Source organism: Nerophis lumbriciformis, linkage group LG06 (assembly GCF_033978685.3).
Source record: "Nerophis lumbriciformis linkage group LG06, RoL_Nlum_v2.1, whole genome shotgun sequence".
NCBI classification, from domain to species: Eukaryota; Metazoa; Chordata; class Actinopteri; order Syngnathiformes; family Syngnathidae; genus Nerophis; species Nerophis lumbriciformis.
In genome coordinates, this window is record NC_084553.2 from 38,766,077 (window position 1) to 38,781,306 (window position 15,230).

Sequence of the window (15,230 nt, forward strand, 5' to 3'; positions counted from 1 at the left end):
TGAGTCATTCTTCATGTAAATGGGAATATTTGAACATCCTAGCAGTCGGCGTCCCAATGACAGCAGACCTTGTACAGTAAGTGTTGTTTTATCATGTTTGTTGGCTTGATGTACAAAAAAAGCGTATGTTGTGGTAAGTTTTTGAATTTAATGCGCGGTGTATGCTTAAAATGAGTAAAATACGTAAATATTAAATGTTATTATAAATGTGCCTGTTACTACATTACATATATACTTACAGCATGTATATAAAACCTTAATGGAGGTGTTTTGATGTTTTTTAATGGCTTTACAGGCAGAATAGAGCAGCTCCAATCGGCTCGATTGTAAGCAGACTTTTGATCACATTTATTTACTATTTAGAATGCATTAAAAAAAAAAACATTCGTCGTCATCTATTTCATGGTGATTGTGAACGATAAGCAAATTCCAAAAAGAGTGCAGTTCCCCTTTAATACTGGTGATTCGATATTTTTTGTTCAAGGGTGATATTTGCCTTTGACTGCCACTATAAATGATGATCCTGCTGCTAACAGTCTATATCACATCTAGGAATACTTTCTTCACTTTTGTAGCCTTATCTTACCTCTTTTTCCAGCACCTTGTGTCCACACAACGTGTTTGCTACTTCAGTGGGCTGCAGAGGAGAAAGGGGTCAAGAGTTGAAAAATATGTTAAAGATGAATGTGAGCCAAGATGACCGCTAGAAATATTAACATATAAACTCTCAAGATGAGCTACCACTAATCTGGCCATATGGTAAAGAGACGAGGGGAGGAGGATTAAGCATTCAGTGTGACTTGTTTCTTCCCCTGCTTTTAATCATTATACCTCACAGGAATCACAGGCCAAATTGATTTAGCAAAAAATACAAATATCTGCAGTAAAATACTTCCATGTGAGTGAGGGAAAAAACAACTATACCAAAGGCAAAAAGTGAGAGTGAGTGCATAAATACACACACCTCAGATGATGTTGCCCTGTTGCTAAAGCTTTAACACCAAGATTATAAAAACTTGTCAGTTTAAAGAAGATGCAAGACTGACACGGTTGACATTTACAATCATTACAAAGCAGAACAGAACATCTTAAAGGGCTGCACAAAATATGTACTTATACTTTTACTTCTCTTTAAGTTTGGAATAGAGAGTGATATCATATACAGTTGTTTAATTGAACTGAAGAGAGTACCAGGCATTTATTAGGGGTGAGAGGTGTATTAGGGTAGATTTGTTCTTTATCATTTTCCTAGATACTAAGGAAATTCACAGGGATGGGCGATATGACCTAAAATTTATATTGCAATATATATTGCAGCCTCCTGCGATGACGATATATCACGATTGACCCTGAGAGGGACAAGCGGTAGAAAATGGATGATGAATGGAATCATTTGGAAAATAATTTATAATATGAATTATGGGTTATCAAGTTTCCTAATTTAACTGCTGACAAAACTATTATCAATCTACTTGCTAATTCACTGTTAATTTTTTAGTTACTTTTTGTTGTGACATCATTGACTGATTACATTTTTGATCACAATTATAAAGATAATACACAGGATGCCGGACTCACAATATCAATTAAATACTTTAATAATGTTCCTTTTATTTAATAATTTCCTTTTATTACATACAATATTATTAGCAAAATAAATTAAATGGTGCAAAACAAATAAACATATGCAAAGACTACTATTGGCTCAGATTTTAAGTCCTGTAAACAATAACAAAAATGACTGGAAAAACAATTTTGTGTTAGTAAAACATATTGATCTAAACACTGTAGTATCGACCATATACTGATACTATACTTGGTATTGTTATTGTTGATATTTGTATCAATTGGCTGCCCACCCTGTTTACATTCAAGAACTCTCGCTTAGTGGTTAGCATGGCATCTTGTATTCTCCTTTTTGTGTGTGCAGCATGTTTAGCTCTCCCTTGTCCTCCATTATAAGAAACCGTTTATTTTCCGCCCATGGAGGATTCAAGGCTGTTCGCTTGTTGTGGCAAATTGGCCTGACAACTAGAATGTGTCATTAAAATGCATCATTATGATATGGCAATAGTATCAAAAGCTCTATCATCGGCCAAATTTATATCATTTATATCATTTGGTCTATATCGCGCAACTTTAGTGCTTGTTTATATGCTCGGTCAGTGATTTATGGCCAACCTGTTTTCCCACCCATAATCATGCAAAGACATTTTGCTTGATGCCATCAATTTTTTTTCAACCAATTTTACATTCACGTGCTTGTTACGACTAAGTGGTTGTTTTGTTGAACGCATTGAGCCATGTTAGACATTTCAACTCAAAGTGATTTATTGTGTTGAATTTGAGATTTGTTAGCAGTAGACCCATGTGTTGTATTTGTCTGAAAATTGATAGCAGTGTGTGTGTGCAGCAGTTCAGGAATAAAATAGTTAAACTAGCAAATACTGTATAGTCATGTGAAAAAGGTAACCCCATTACGAGCAAAGTTAGCTTCCCAAAGGAAGACACTCCTTAAAAACCTCAGGGTCCAGACGTGAAGCCCATATGTGGCGATTTTATGCACAGGTCACTTAGTGAAGTGATGAGTTCTCCGACACACATAGTGGCTGACTCACGGTTGACTGAAAAACAAGTCATTCAAAGGGGACAAATGTGCACACAACCCTTAAGTCGGGTTATGCGAGTGCCAGCTCTTTCATTAGTGCTGCCACTAACGAGTAATTTTCCAACGACTGACCTCTATTGGTTGACTAATTTAAACGACCGATTTAAAAAATCTGTTAATTCATCAGCTCAGTGAAAAAGCAGGCAGGCACACAGCCATGTTGCTTTCTAAAGTTTACATTTGCATGCGTTAAAAAGTCTTAGTAGCCCGTTTTAACATTCAAAGTAAGGATGGGCAATAGATACAGCCTAAAATCCATATTGCAATACATACCACAGGAGGCAGCAATAACAATACATTATTCAGCCAAAAGTGAATTATAATAGAACCATTTTAAAACAGGTGAGAGGATTCAAAGGCTGCTCCTTTGGCTGTTGACGGTAACATATTGTGTCATATCCTGTTGATAGCTGTTTACTCCTCGCTGTAACGTGGTTCAAGCTAAACTTTTGTTAGGTGTACAAGCACTTATGCTTCTGTGGTTTACTACTTTACATTCCAGCTATCTTAGTTATTAGCATGAGGTCACGTCTTCTCCTGCTCCCGCCTGCTCAGTGTGTTGCGTGCTAAGCTATTTCGCGTCCCCCAGTGATAATGTTACATGTATAGGCATAAGAGCACCCTTTGAGAAAAAAGGAAAACTGACAAAAAAAAAAGAAGGAACATTTCTATCGGCAAAAAGTGCTGCTACGCAAGCCCCAAAAGAACATATAGGGACGGCGTGGCGCAGTGTAAGAGTGGCCGTGCGCAACCCGAGGGTCACTGGTTCAATCCCCACCTAGTACCAACCTCGTCATGTCCGTTGTGTCCTGAGCAAGACACTTCACCCTTGCTCCTGATGGGTGCTGGTTAGCGCCTTGCATGGCAGCTCCCTCCATCAGTGTGTGAATGTGTGTGTGAATGGGTAAATGTGGAAGTAGTGTCAAAGCGCTTTGAGTACCTTGAAGGTAGAAAAGCGCTATACAAGTACAACCCATTTATCATTTATCATTTATATTGAAAATCAAGACTACATTTCTTGCAATTGGGTGCATTTGTAAACAATTTTTTACCTTCAGATTTATTCCCATCTACCAACCTCTTTTGGATGCCTTTTTGACACTTTCATGTCCCATATAATGCACAACAGAATGCTTTGTTTTTTTAAGTACATCATTTACTAACATTATTATGATCACTGAAAATGTAATGTAAAATTATATAACATGCATGCAGAGAACTCAGAAAACGTTTACCATTTGGCAACTCTATCCTATAGCCACACCCCCTTGGGTAATATACTTCCGGTGTTGTGATTTCTGTCATTCGTCACGTCAATAATATACCTTGCTGACTATTAATAATTGCTCTAGAACTACAACTTGTTCAGAAATAACAGTGTTCGGATTTTAATCATCCATATATGGTTAGCAGCATAGTAGAAAGCCGTCAACGTTGTGGCTTGGAGAACAAACGCAGGTGGCAACAAGTAAGATAGCTAGATGATGTTAACTATGCTAACTCACAAGCTTGTTTTGGCGTCCCTGATCGTCTCCTTGTCCTGCATATCACTGTGGCGTTTAGTCAAGAGGAACAGCAAATACTTGCAGCTAAGGCAAGCGTTCAACAAATTTTGCTAAGATTCTTTAAAAAAAAAAAACCGCCAAAGTGATATTTTGACACGAAATGTAATGTTTTAAAACGCAGATTTCCGTAATTTCGCAGACATTTCACGTCTGCACGTAAAAATTTTTGTTTATCTTGCCACCATGAATGTAAGGATTAGTAAATAAAAAGCAGATCCAAACTGTCTGCTAGCTAGCCACCTATAAGTGGTCAACAGTAAAACGATGCAGCCACCAAAAACAAATTCCCTGTGTCAACTAATTTGCATCGATCGTGGCAGTACTTCTTGCTCTTCATATGATGGCTATTTGTCACTGTGTAAGGAAATGCATGAGCCTGACTGCAGCAAACAATTGCAATTATTTTCTAATTGATGTGGATAGTTCAGGTGTGTATATACAATAAGTCTTATCCATCTGTTTTTGTGAGGGGGCAAAAACTGCCTAAGAGCTGCATTTTAAACATTACTCCACAATGTTATGGCCGCTACCATACTGGCATACACAAATGTTAGGCGGGTTCTGGGCATTTATTGTAAATATTCTAATTGCAATTACATTGTAATGTACCTACATGTTCAGGCATGATGACCATGTCATACTTTACTGCCCTGATAGTAAACAGGCTAAACTGATTTCTTCCCTTGAGTGGGTTTGATTGTCTCTCATTGATTTGATAAGTCATAATGAAAGGGTATACTAATGCACATTAATGGCACCAATTGCTTGGTTCCGAATTTCAACAGTGCAATGGCAGAGAAAAAAAAAAAAACGACATAGCCTGCCTGTTACTGCTTGTCCCACCATGGCACTAAAAATGGCTGATTGACAATCCCCCCCTGCAGCGCTTACTGGATTAATTTTCAGTCAACTCAGTGGGGGAGGTAGCTAAAAAGGAAGGCAATACTGATCCACTAGCTCGTCTATTATGGATTTCAATAAGCAGACAATAGTAGAAAATTAAGAAACCTTTGACTAGGCCTCTGAACGGGGTCGTATTATTCAAAATACACTTTGTATAACTATTGCTGTTGTGTATTTGTGATCTGCATAGCTCCCGAAAATTTTAAATCAAACTGTGGAGGCATTGAAAATGTGTATAAAACAATCTTGCCTCCCTTCATATTTCCGCCAAATAAACCGTTTGGAATTTGCATCAAGTGTGACGTTTTTCACAAGTGTGACATCAGCGGATTTGCCATATATGATATAAATGAGCCCAAAGTGCTTTGCGCGAGTCCACCATTGTAGTCTGACAGTGTAGTCAATAAGCGCCTTCTTTTCACTATCCTCTTGTTGTGGGGCAGATTGGCTCGTGCATGCACATGCATCCTTTGCTGTTGCCATTTCTAATACAAAGTAGCGTATAGTTTGAGCCTAATCTGTCAGACTCGCTGTAGAAACACTAAAAACTACAACAAAGATAGCGCAGAGAAGATACTATAAAAAATTGAGACATGTAAATAAGACCGCCCACAAAACTGTGCATCCTGAGGAGATTGTCAGAATGCAGCTTGAAAATGGCCTGTAAAGCATAATCCATGCAAATTAGTGAATGCACTTGTTTTATACCAAGTTAATGGGCATGGTGGGGGGAAGTTTGGGATAACGAAATAGATCAAAAACCAACATGCCCTCTCTCAGTACTGCCGACAACACAAATGGACACATATTCCAACAGACACAGACAAAGCTCTTGTAATAGTTTTCTCATGAAAGTGGAAGCTGTTACAACTGAAAAGGAGGGAACAACTCAACATCACTTTTTACAGGTGTAAAGACGAAGATAGATCAATATTCAAATTCATATCTTGCAACACATTTGAGTCAGCAGAGGGATTTACTTAACATTCCCGCAATTGGCAAATGCATTGATCAAATTATGAAGTAATAAGTTGATGTAAAATAATGTATTCCTTACGTCAGTAATGCAGCAGGTATATGGGACTCCACAGGACAGTGGTCCCTTTGATTTTGAAGAACAGTTGTGATACATGTTGACTGACCAGTCTGTATAGTCTTGGCCACCACAGCACTTAAACTGTCAAGAGAAAAAGGATAAGAAAGAGGGAAGGTTACAGCAACAGGAGGGTTAGGGAAAAAAACCTAACAGATTGAGAGGACAAACAAATGTTTCTGATGTGCTTGGCATGATGCCGCAAACATAATTAACAGGACAATTTGCATGTAATTATGAGTCTGTGTTTGTCTCTCTATGCAGTTAGAAATTAGGTTCCAGGTGGTTGTAGCGCTTAGGGGGGAAAAAAAAAAGACAGTGGGAAAATTTCCTGAAACGTAAACCTAATAGGCACGAAAATGACAATATTATAAACTACGGTATTTTTCGGATTATAAATTGCAGTTTTTTTCATAGTTTGGCCGTGGGTGCGACATATACTCCGGAGCGACTTATGTGTGAAATTATTAACACATTACCGTAAAATATCAAATAATATTATTTATCTCATTCGCGTAAGAGACGAAGCAAATGGCAGCAATCGTCACACACACGTCAGCAATCGTCACTCACACATCATCCAATAAGAGGGTCATGGCAGAAGTGCATTGTGGGTCATGGGATGCTAACTGCTATATGCTATATGCTACTGCCGTAGCTATTAAAGTGGATCACATCAACATTGGCGGTAACTTATAAAAACTGAGAAGGACTGAACAAAAATGGCACCGAAAAGGAAATCATATACTGCAGATTACAAGCTGGACGTAGTGAAATATGCAGCAGAGAACGGCAATCGAGCAGCAGAAAGAAAGGACATACCAGAGGCGACACCGAGGAAGAAGATTTCATCGGATTTAGCGATCGGGAGTGACAGATTGTTTGGTAAACGTATAGCATGTTCTATGTGTTATAGTTACTTGAATGACTCTTGCCATGATGTGTTGCGTTAACATACCAGGCACGTTCTCAGTTGGTTATTTATGCGTCATATGGCGTACACTTATTCAGCCTGTTGTTCACTATTCTTTATTTATTTTAAATTGCCTTTTAAATGTCTATTCTTGGTGTTGGATTTTATCAAATAAATTTCCCCCAAAAATGCGACTTATACTCCAGTGCGACGTATATATGTTTTTTTCCTTCTTTATTGTGCATTTTCGGCCGGTGCGACGTATACTCCGGAGCGACTTATAGTCCGAAAAATACGGTAAATGTACTAAATGTGTCTAAAATGACAGGGGGATCCAATAGCATAATATCAACAGCGACAACCTGAAATACATGTTATCTAGTTAAAGGTGCTGTTTGCAACTTCCTTACAGTAACATTTTAAAGCAAAAAATATAACAAGAACACCACCAGCTAGCTTATGTTACCATAACTGGTTTAACAAAACACATTTGTTTGGCAATTGACTATATTTTTCACGATTACAAAGTTTATGGAATAATCATTTGGGGGTTTAGGACGATCACTCACCCGGTCTCGTCAACACGAATGCGCAAGGGAACGCATGCACACATACAAAATCAGTCCAAGAAAGGCAACAAACAATTTGCAGACATTCAATGACAGCTAACGCTAGCTATCCAAATTGCTATTGTTAGCTAACAACACCTAAATCTAACGCCGGTGCGTGTGTTACGTACATACATAATTACATACGAAAAGCCGTAAGAGGACGGGTTTTACTGAGTAAAATACATTGTTGAAAACAGTCCCTTTAAATGTTATGTGCTAAAATTATTTACATTTAAAATTAGTTGCACTCAAAATTATTCAACACTATACATCCTATGTGTTTGCAACTGTGCAAGAAGTTTGCAATGAACCAACAAAACAATTTAAATAGCTCAACACATCTAATTTTGCAATTTCTGGACATCTATTGAAAGTGTGTAGTCAAACCTGTGTTAGCGGCCACTTCTCTATAGTTGCCAATTAAATGTTTCCCGCAAAGAAAAGCTGTGTTATAAACCTTGTCTCGAGCAGCGACCTGTATAATTTGACCCTATACAGTGCATCTGGAAAGTATTCACAGCGCTTCACTTTTTCCAGATTTTGGTAAGTTACAGCCTTATTTCAAAATAGAATACATTCATTGTTGTCCTCAATTCTACACTGTCTGCGTGCCGGCCCAGTCACATGTTGTATGCGGGCTCTGCCCTACACACGTAAATGACTGCAAAGCATACTTAGTCAACAGCCATACAGTTCACACTGAGGGTGGCTGTATAAAACAACTTTAACACTGTTACTAACTAATATGCACCACACTGTGAACCCACACCAAACAAGAATGACAAACACATTTCGGGAGAACATCCGCACCGTAACACAACAGAACAAATACCCAGAATCCCATGCATCCCTAACTCTTTGGGGCTACATTATACACCCCCGCTACCACCAAACCCCGCCCACCACAACCGACGCACGGAGGAGGGGGGGTTTGGTGGTAGCGGAGGTGTATAATGTAGCCCGGAAGAGTTAGGGATGCATGGGATTCTGGGTATTTGTTCTGTTGTGTTACGGTGCGGATGTTCTCCCGAAATGTGTTTGTCATTCTTTTTTGGTGTGGGTTCACAGTGTGGCGCATATTTGTAACAGTGTTAAAGTTGTTTTATACAGGCCCCTCAGTGTAACCTGTATGGCTGTTGACTAAGTATGCCTTGCAGTCACTTGTGTGTGTCTGCAGAAGCCTCATACAACACGTAACTGGGCTGGCATGCTGTTTATACAGGTTGTAGAGGGCGCTAAGGACAGTGCCATCACGGCACGCCCTCATTATTGTTGTTTGGGTGAAAATCCGCAGACATCCGATAAAATAGATGCCCTGAATTTCGGGAGTCTCACGGAAAAATCGGGAGGGTTGGCAAGTATGACACTGTCAAGCCCCATTCATATAAAACTCGCGGGCCGCACAAACATTACATTTTCAGACTAAGGTGCGGGCCGCAAAATAACGTCCTGCGGGACACGTGTCTGGTTTATACATAGCACAAAGCAAAAAAATGTTTTGTATGCAGTGTTATTTCATTTTAAATTTCAAAAGAGTTTTGTGGCTCCCATTGTTTTCTTGAATTTGTGAAACGGGTCAAAATGGCTCTTTGAGTGGTAAAGGTTGCCGACCCCTGATCTAGTGTATGCCAAAGTGTTCTGTAGCTTTCTAAGTTTACTTTTATTCTGCCTGCAAAATGAATGATTGCCTTCTCTGCATCCTGGAATCACACAAACAGCCGACATGTGGCATCGTTACATGTACCAGTATATTAAAATCATTATGAGTCATCTTTAAAAATAAAAGCATGGCAGTTTCAGCCTGGATTCTACCAGAGCAGGTATCAAAATGCACTGATTACATTTTTAAGACTGTTAGCCACTAGAAAAAAGATTCACACATGTACAAAAGCTCTGTCATTGTAGTTAAAGAGGCTGTTTGCAACTTGTAAATTTTTTTAAAGCAAAAAAACACACCACCGGCTAGCTTATGTTAGGGTTAGGTTTCAAAGTACCGGTACATAAATTGTGTCTATATTTTTTTAAATTTCTCATTTTGAATACAAATTGCTTAAAAACACAATGCAAGGACATACAAGTTCAATAAAATAATGCAACAGCACTGTTAGATAAGAAAATATAAAATATAAGAAAACAGAATATTGCTAATAATGAAGGAAAACGATGTCAACAAACCGCTGTTTAAAAATCCTTTATCATTGTCTATTCTTGTATCATTCTCCCTGTCTCTGGCAAAAGTCACCAATAAATGTGCAAGCAATGGCTATTTTTTGTTTCAGATATGTCAATAGTTGCTTCCTATATGTCAACACTGTTTAGCCAGCACAAAGGATGCAGATTAAAAATGCTTCAGTATACCGACTTTACCTTCTTCTGAACGTAGTCCATGATGTTTTTGAAGTCTAAGTCATCGTAGTAGTTGACTATGCCTCTTCGTATGTTCTTGTTCAGTAAATCCACCGTCTGGAGAACAAGACAAAACAAGAATTCAAATGTTTGTACATCATAAGGTGACCATAAAATTGATATCCGAAACTAATCTCAGAATGGCGAGTTTGAGTAAGAAAAAGAGGTTTGTCAAGGTGACTGATTCAATCAAGTGGAAATGGAAACGTGACAGCCCACATCTGCCAGTCACAATCTGGCATGGCAGGATCACGTCGGGCTAAATGTTCATGCATCCAGAGAGAGAGACAAGAAAGACTTATTGGGAGGTTCATTCCCATGACTTTTTTCATTTAATAATTCTAAGTGTGCGTGTGTCAGTGTGTGTGTCAATGTGTGTGTGTCTGTGTGTGTGTGTGTGTGTGTGTGGGGGGGGGGGGGGGGGGGGGGGGGGGAGACTTTCCCTATCATTCACAATCATCATAAAAGACATGACGACGGATGTATTAATTTTTAATGCATTCTAACTCGTAAATATTACAAAGAAAAGTCCACTTACAGTGGAGCCAATGGGAGGTCCTCTATTCGGCCCATAAAACCAAATTAAAAAAAACATCCAAAAAGCGCCAACAATAGTCCATTTACATTTCACAAATTGAATATTAACCAAGTATTAGTGATATTGTTATAAGGGCTAACACAGACAAACTGTTTATAGCGGCGCCGTGATCACTAGCGTGTGTGCCTATGTTTACATCGAGTGGTAAGCTGCTTCCTCGCTTCCTTTGCTCGTGAAAGTTTATTGTAGATCATAAATCATGCCTTTCACCTGGATAGTAGAAGGATGAGGATGTAATCAGACATGGTACACTTTGACAGCCAATTTAGACCCGGAAATGGTGAGAATGACACAAAAAACGCTTGGATCCACCCCCCTTTTCTTTGTGAGGATTATGAGTCATTTATCATCTGAAACGGGAATATAACAAGATTTCATCAGTCCGCTTCTTAATGACAGCAGACATAGCACAGTGATGTTTTATTATGTTTGTTGGCTCTCATGAAGTCTGCAGTGAGTAGACATCAGTGAGGTACGGAAAAAACACGAACGTCGTGATGCGTTTTTTAAATTAATGCACTGCTTATGCTTAAAATAACAAAAAGTAAATATTAAATATTATTAATTGCCTGTTACTACATTACATATCTACGCACATCATGTATAAAAAAAACGTCATTGAAGTGTTTGGATTTTTTTAAGGGCTTTAATAGGCAGAATAGAGCGACTCCTATAGGCTCTATTGTAAGCAGACTTTTGATCGCATTTATTTAATATTTAGAACACATGAAAAAAGAAAAACATATTTTTTTCTTACATAAGGATTGTGAATCCATCCATTCATTAATTTTTTACCGCTTGTCCCTGACAGGCAAAACTTAAAAAAAAGTAGTTTCCCTTTAAGAAGTTCCAATTGGGGTTATCTATTTTCTTAGTACATACAGTTCCAAAATTTTGTGGATACATGGTGCCGTTTGACCAGAAAAGTATGACATCACCTGTAATTGAAATTAATAACAAAACTAATAGTGCAACACACATTATGTTGAAATAACACAGAGAAAACCACTTACCTGGTTTTGGAAAATTAGTGCTAGGATTCCCCCCAGCAGTTCCAGGATAAGACACACTGTCAGTGTGTACATGAACTGTGACCAACAACACAGCAACAATTAGGACGCGGTTCAGCTCAATAGTACATTATTTAACACTGGTTATATATTTTAAAAGCCTTATATGCATCAGAACTCACCCTGTCTTTATCATCAGTGAAACAAGACATAATACACTTACTGTGTTGAATATGGCTGGGTATCATGGCCAGTTTCCCAAATTGATTAAATTTCAATTAACATGGTTCTATTTTTGCATTTTATTTTTCTTCCACAAGGTTCTAAATATATTAATCCTTGTTCGATTTGAAAATGTCTCAAATATGTTACAAAATATAATGTACTAGGTTTTTTCCCTTCACAGTAAACAACTTTGGTCAGCTTAAACCTCCTTAAAAGTCTGAAAAGTATAATTTTGAAATAGGAAATGAATTGCAACTAAATAATTGTTGCTTCAAGTGCAAAATAATAACAGTAATACGCAAGTTATTCTTCTGGGAATCTTATTTTGTTAGCACAGTCAGACAGGATGTAACGCACAAAGATTTTATTGTGGAGGCCAGAAGTGTGTGCTAAATTTTCTGGCTTACAATCACCTTGATGTTATGAAGATCGGAAGATATCGATCCATGATTGATCCAATCGATTGATTCACTCAGCCCTGGTGTTGACTGTGGTGATTTTCTAACAAATACATCACATGATGGTGCGCTTATTTAAATGGGACTTGAAATATCGAAATGGGACTTGAAATATCTAACATTGCTTAATGCACCCAATAAAACACTAAGGCTGAGTATCATGGTCAATTTTCTGAATTGATTTGTGAGGTTCTAAATTGATTAATCACGATTCAATTCAATTTGATTCGATCTACCGTATTTTTCGGAGTATAAGTCGCACCGGAGTAAAAGTCGCACCTGCCGAAAATGCATAATAAAGAAGGGAAAACACATAAGTCGCACTAGAGTATAAGTCGCATTTTTGGGGGAAATTTATTTGATAAAACCCAACACCAAGAATGGACATTTGAAAGGCAATTTAAAATAAAGAATAGTGAACAACAGGCTGAATAAGTGTACGTTATATGACGCATAAATAACCAACTGAGAACGTGCCTGGTATGTTAACGGTACATATTATGGTAAGAGTCATTCAAATAACTATAACATATAGAACATGCTATACGTTTACCAAACAATCTGTCACTCCTAATCGCTAAATCCGATGAAATCTTATACGTCTAGTCTCTTACGTGAATGAGCTAAATATTATTTGATATTTTACGGTAATGTGTTAATAATTTCACACATAAGTCGCTCCTGAGTATAAGTCGCACCCCCGGCCAAACTATGAAAAAAACTGCGACTTATAGTCCGAAAAATACAGTACATGTAAAGATTAAAAATGTATCAAATATGTTACAAAAAAATGTTTTCCTTCACCATAAAAACATTGCAGTTTAAACTTCCCCCTAAGTCTCAAAAGTGCAATTTTGAAATAAAGAAATGGCAAGTGAAAGCGTAATTGTATTGCAACATTCCATTATTACAAATAGTTTATTAAAAGGTATTGTTTGGTATTATATGTAAGCCAGTCTTCTGGAGCGCTTATTTTGATAGGATGCAACACACCGCAATTTCATTGTGAAGGCCGGAAGTGTGTGTGGTAATCGATATTATGGCTAGTGAATCGATATTGCTATAAATTAAAAGACACCGATCCATAATCGGCCAAATCTATTATTTTAGCCAGCCCTATGACACACCCACTACAAGTTTACAGTGTTTAGCTAAATCACCACAACATTTTGTGCACACCTTCAGAGAACATGTCTGTAAAAGTTAGACAGGTCAAAAAAAAAATGTCTGCCATCAAGCAAAATATTTTTGCAGGTCCATGTGTAGGATTTAACGCCGAAAAGTCATTGAGCATTAGTCTGAATATTAAACTTTGAAGGTATTTTTATTACATGTAAGGTAGCATGCATTTCAAAGCATTTTAAACAAGCCATAGGAAGGAACCACAAATGGCATACAGTCAGGTTATGTATAGTTGTTTCTTATTCAAATATATATGTAGGATTCGATCAAGTGAAGCATCCTTATCCATTTAAAACAGCATTTAATTACTGCCCTTGTGATCAACAGCAATCTGAAAAAAGCCACCTACGTGGGTGAAGCTATCGGCACACTACTCACCACTTTGAGGAGAACTAGATTGTCCCTTAATGATGCCAATACTCCTATGAAGGAAACCACAAACATAACTATTCCCAGGAGGATAAGGAACAGAGCAGGGGCCAGAAACATCCCCTCCAGTGTCTTGTAGCGCTGCCTCTCCACCTCAGCATAAATACCTATCCCCAATATGCAGCCACCGATAAGCTGAAAAAACAAAGAAAAGACAGTTAAAATAATCAAACAAAAAAATCAAATGTGGTTTTACATTTGTATTACATTTGTGTTGAAGGTTATATTACTATAACCGAAGTGAACAGCAGTCTGTAAAAATCGACGTTCGGCCACATACACTGCAGAAAACTTTCCAGACTGGAAATAACATTGAAGTGAGTGACGGAAATGGTTTTCCACTCGTCAGTAGACCAAATGTAATGTGTGAGTGTGAATTAAACCTCTCTGGATGCTTTGCCCGGAAGCCAGCAGTGACACATTCATCTAACTGTCATCTCTATTTGAGCCAGACTGAGATGGACTTCACTACTTGATAACTTTAGCAAAGTCAATCAGTTGTTATTTTCAAATTAAGTTCACTACAGTTGGCCACATCTTATCCCGTGAGTTGTGTTTGTCAAAATCAAGAGTGTGCATAGACTACTAATACGGAATACAGCACATACTTTTCACAATTACCGGTAATTACACACTGGGCGACAGACACATGGGATGCACCTGCACAATGTAATAAGATCAAATATATTCTGGTAATTGTGTGCCCTCTATTTTCCGGTAAATTAAGTTAAGTATATACATGGCATAGATACGTATGTGTTGACGAATGAAACACACACTGGTCACACATAATAGACCGCTGCAGGAGAAAGAAAAAAGGACCAGCAATTAGGAGTTTAGGGTTCTGTTTTGTCATGTCATCTATGACGCATTACGAAGAAAATGACCAGTAACAATTACACTTACAACACCCGTCAATGTGGAAGCTATTTAGTCACGATAAAGCTTAATGACATTTGAAGCAAAGGTTAAATGAAGTAGTTAATTACCAGGGTAAGTTCTAGTCAAATCTAAAATAAAAGACCACATGGATTCAATTTCAGCAAGCACCACATATACAAGGTGATCAAGTGATCAAGAAATTGAAAGTGAAAAAATGAGCAAAATAAGTGTTTTTCCACCGGTGCAATGTAAGACAGCAACCCATCGATAATGGAGCTCAGGGGCTT

The 15,230-nt window shown here is 37.9% G+C and overlaps 1 protein-coding gene across 1 annotated transcript in view; it reads right to left on the reverse strand.

The window, feature by feature from the left end:
- The window catches only part of tspan15 (tetraspanin 15), a 51,017-nt gene that overhangs the window by 12,826 nt on the left and 22,961 nt on the right, over positions 1-15,230 (reverse strand). The window contains exons 2-6 of the mRNA XM_061964270.1: positions 14,011-14,196; positions 11,771-11,845; positions 10,121-10,216; positions 6,194-6,313; positions 587-637 (exon numbers count right to left, since the gene is read on the reverse strand). Coding sequence (XP_061820254.1) covers positions 587-637; positions 6,194-6,313; positions 10,121-10,216; positions 11,771-11,845; positions 14,011-14,196 — 528 coding nt within the window. The remainder of the gene's footprint in view (positions 1-586; positions 638-6,193; positions 6,314-10,120; positions 10,217-11,770; positions 11,846-14,010; positions 14,197-15,230) is intronic.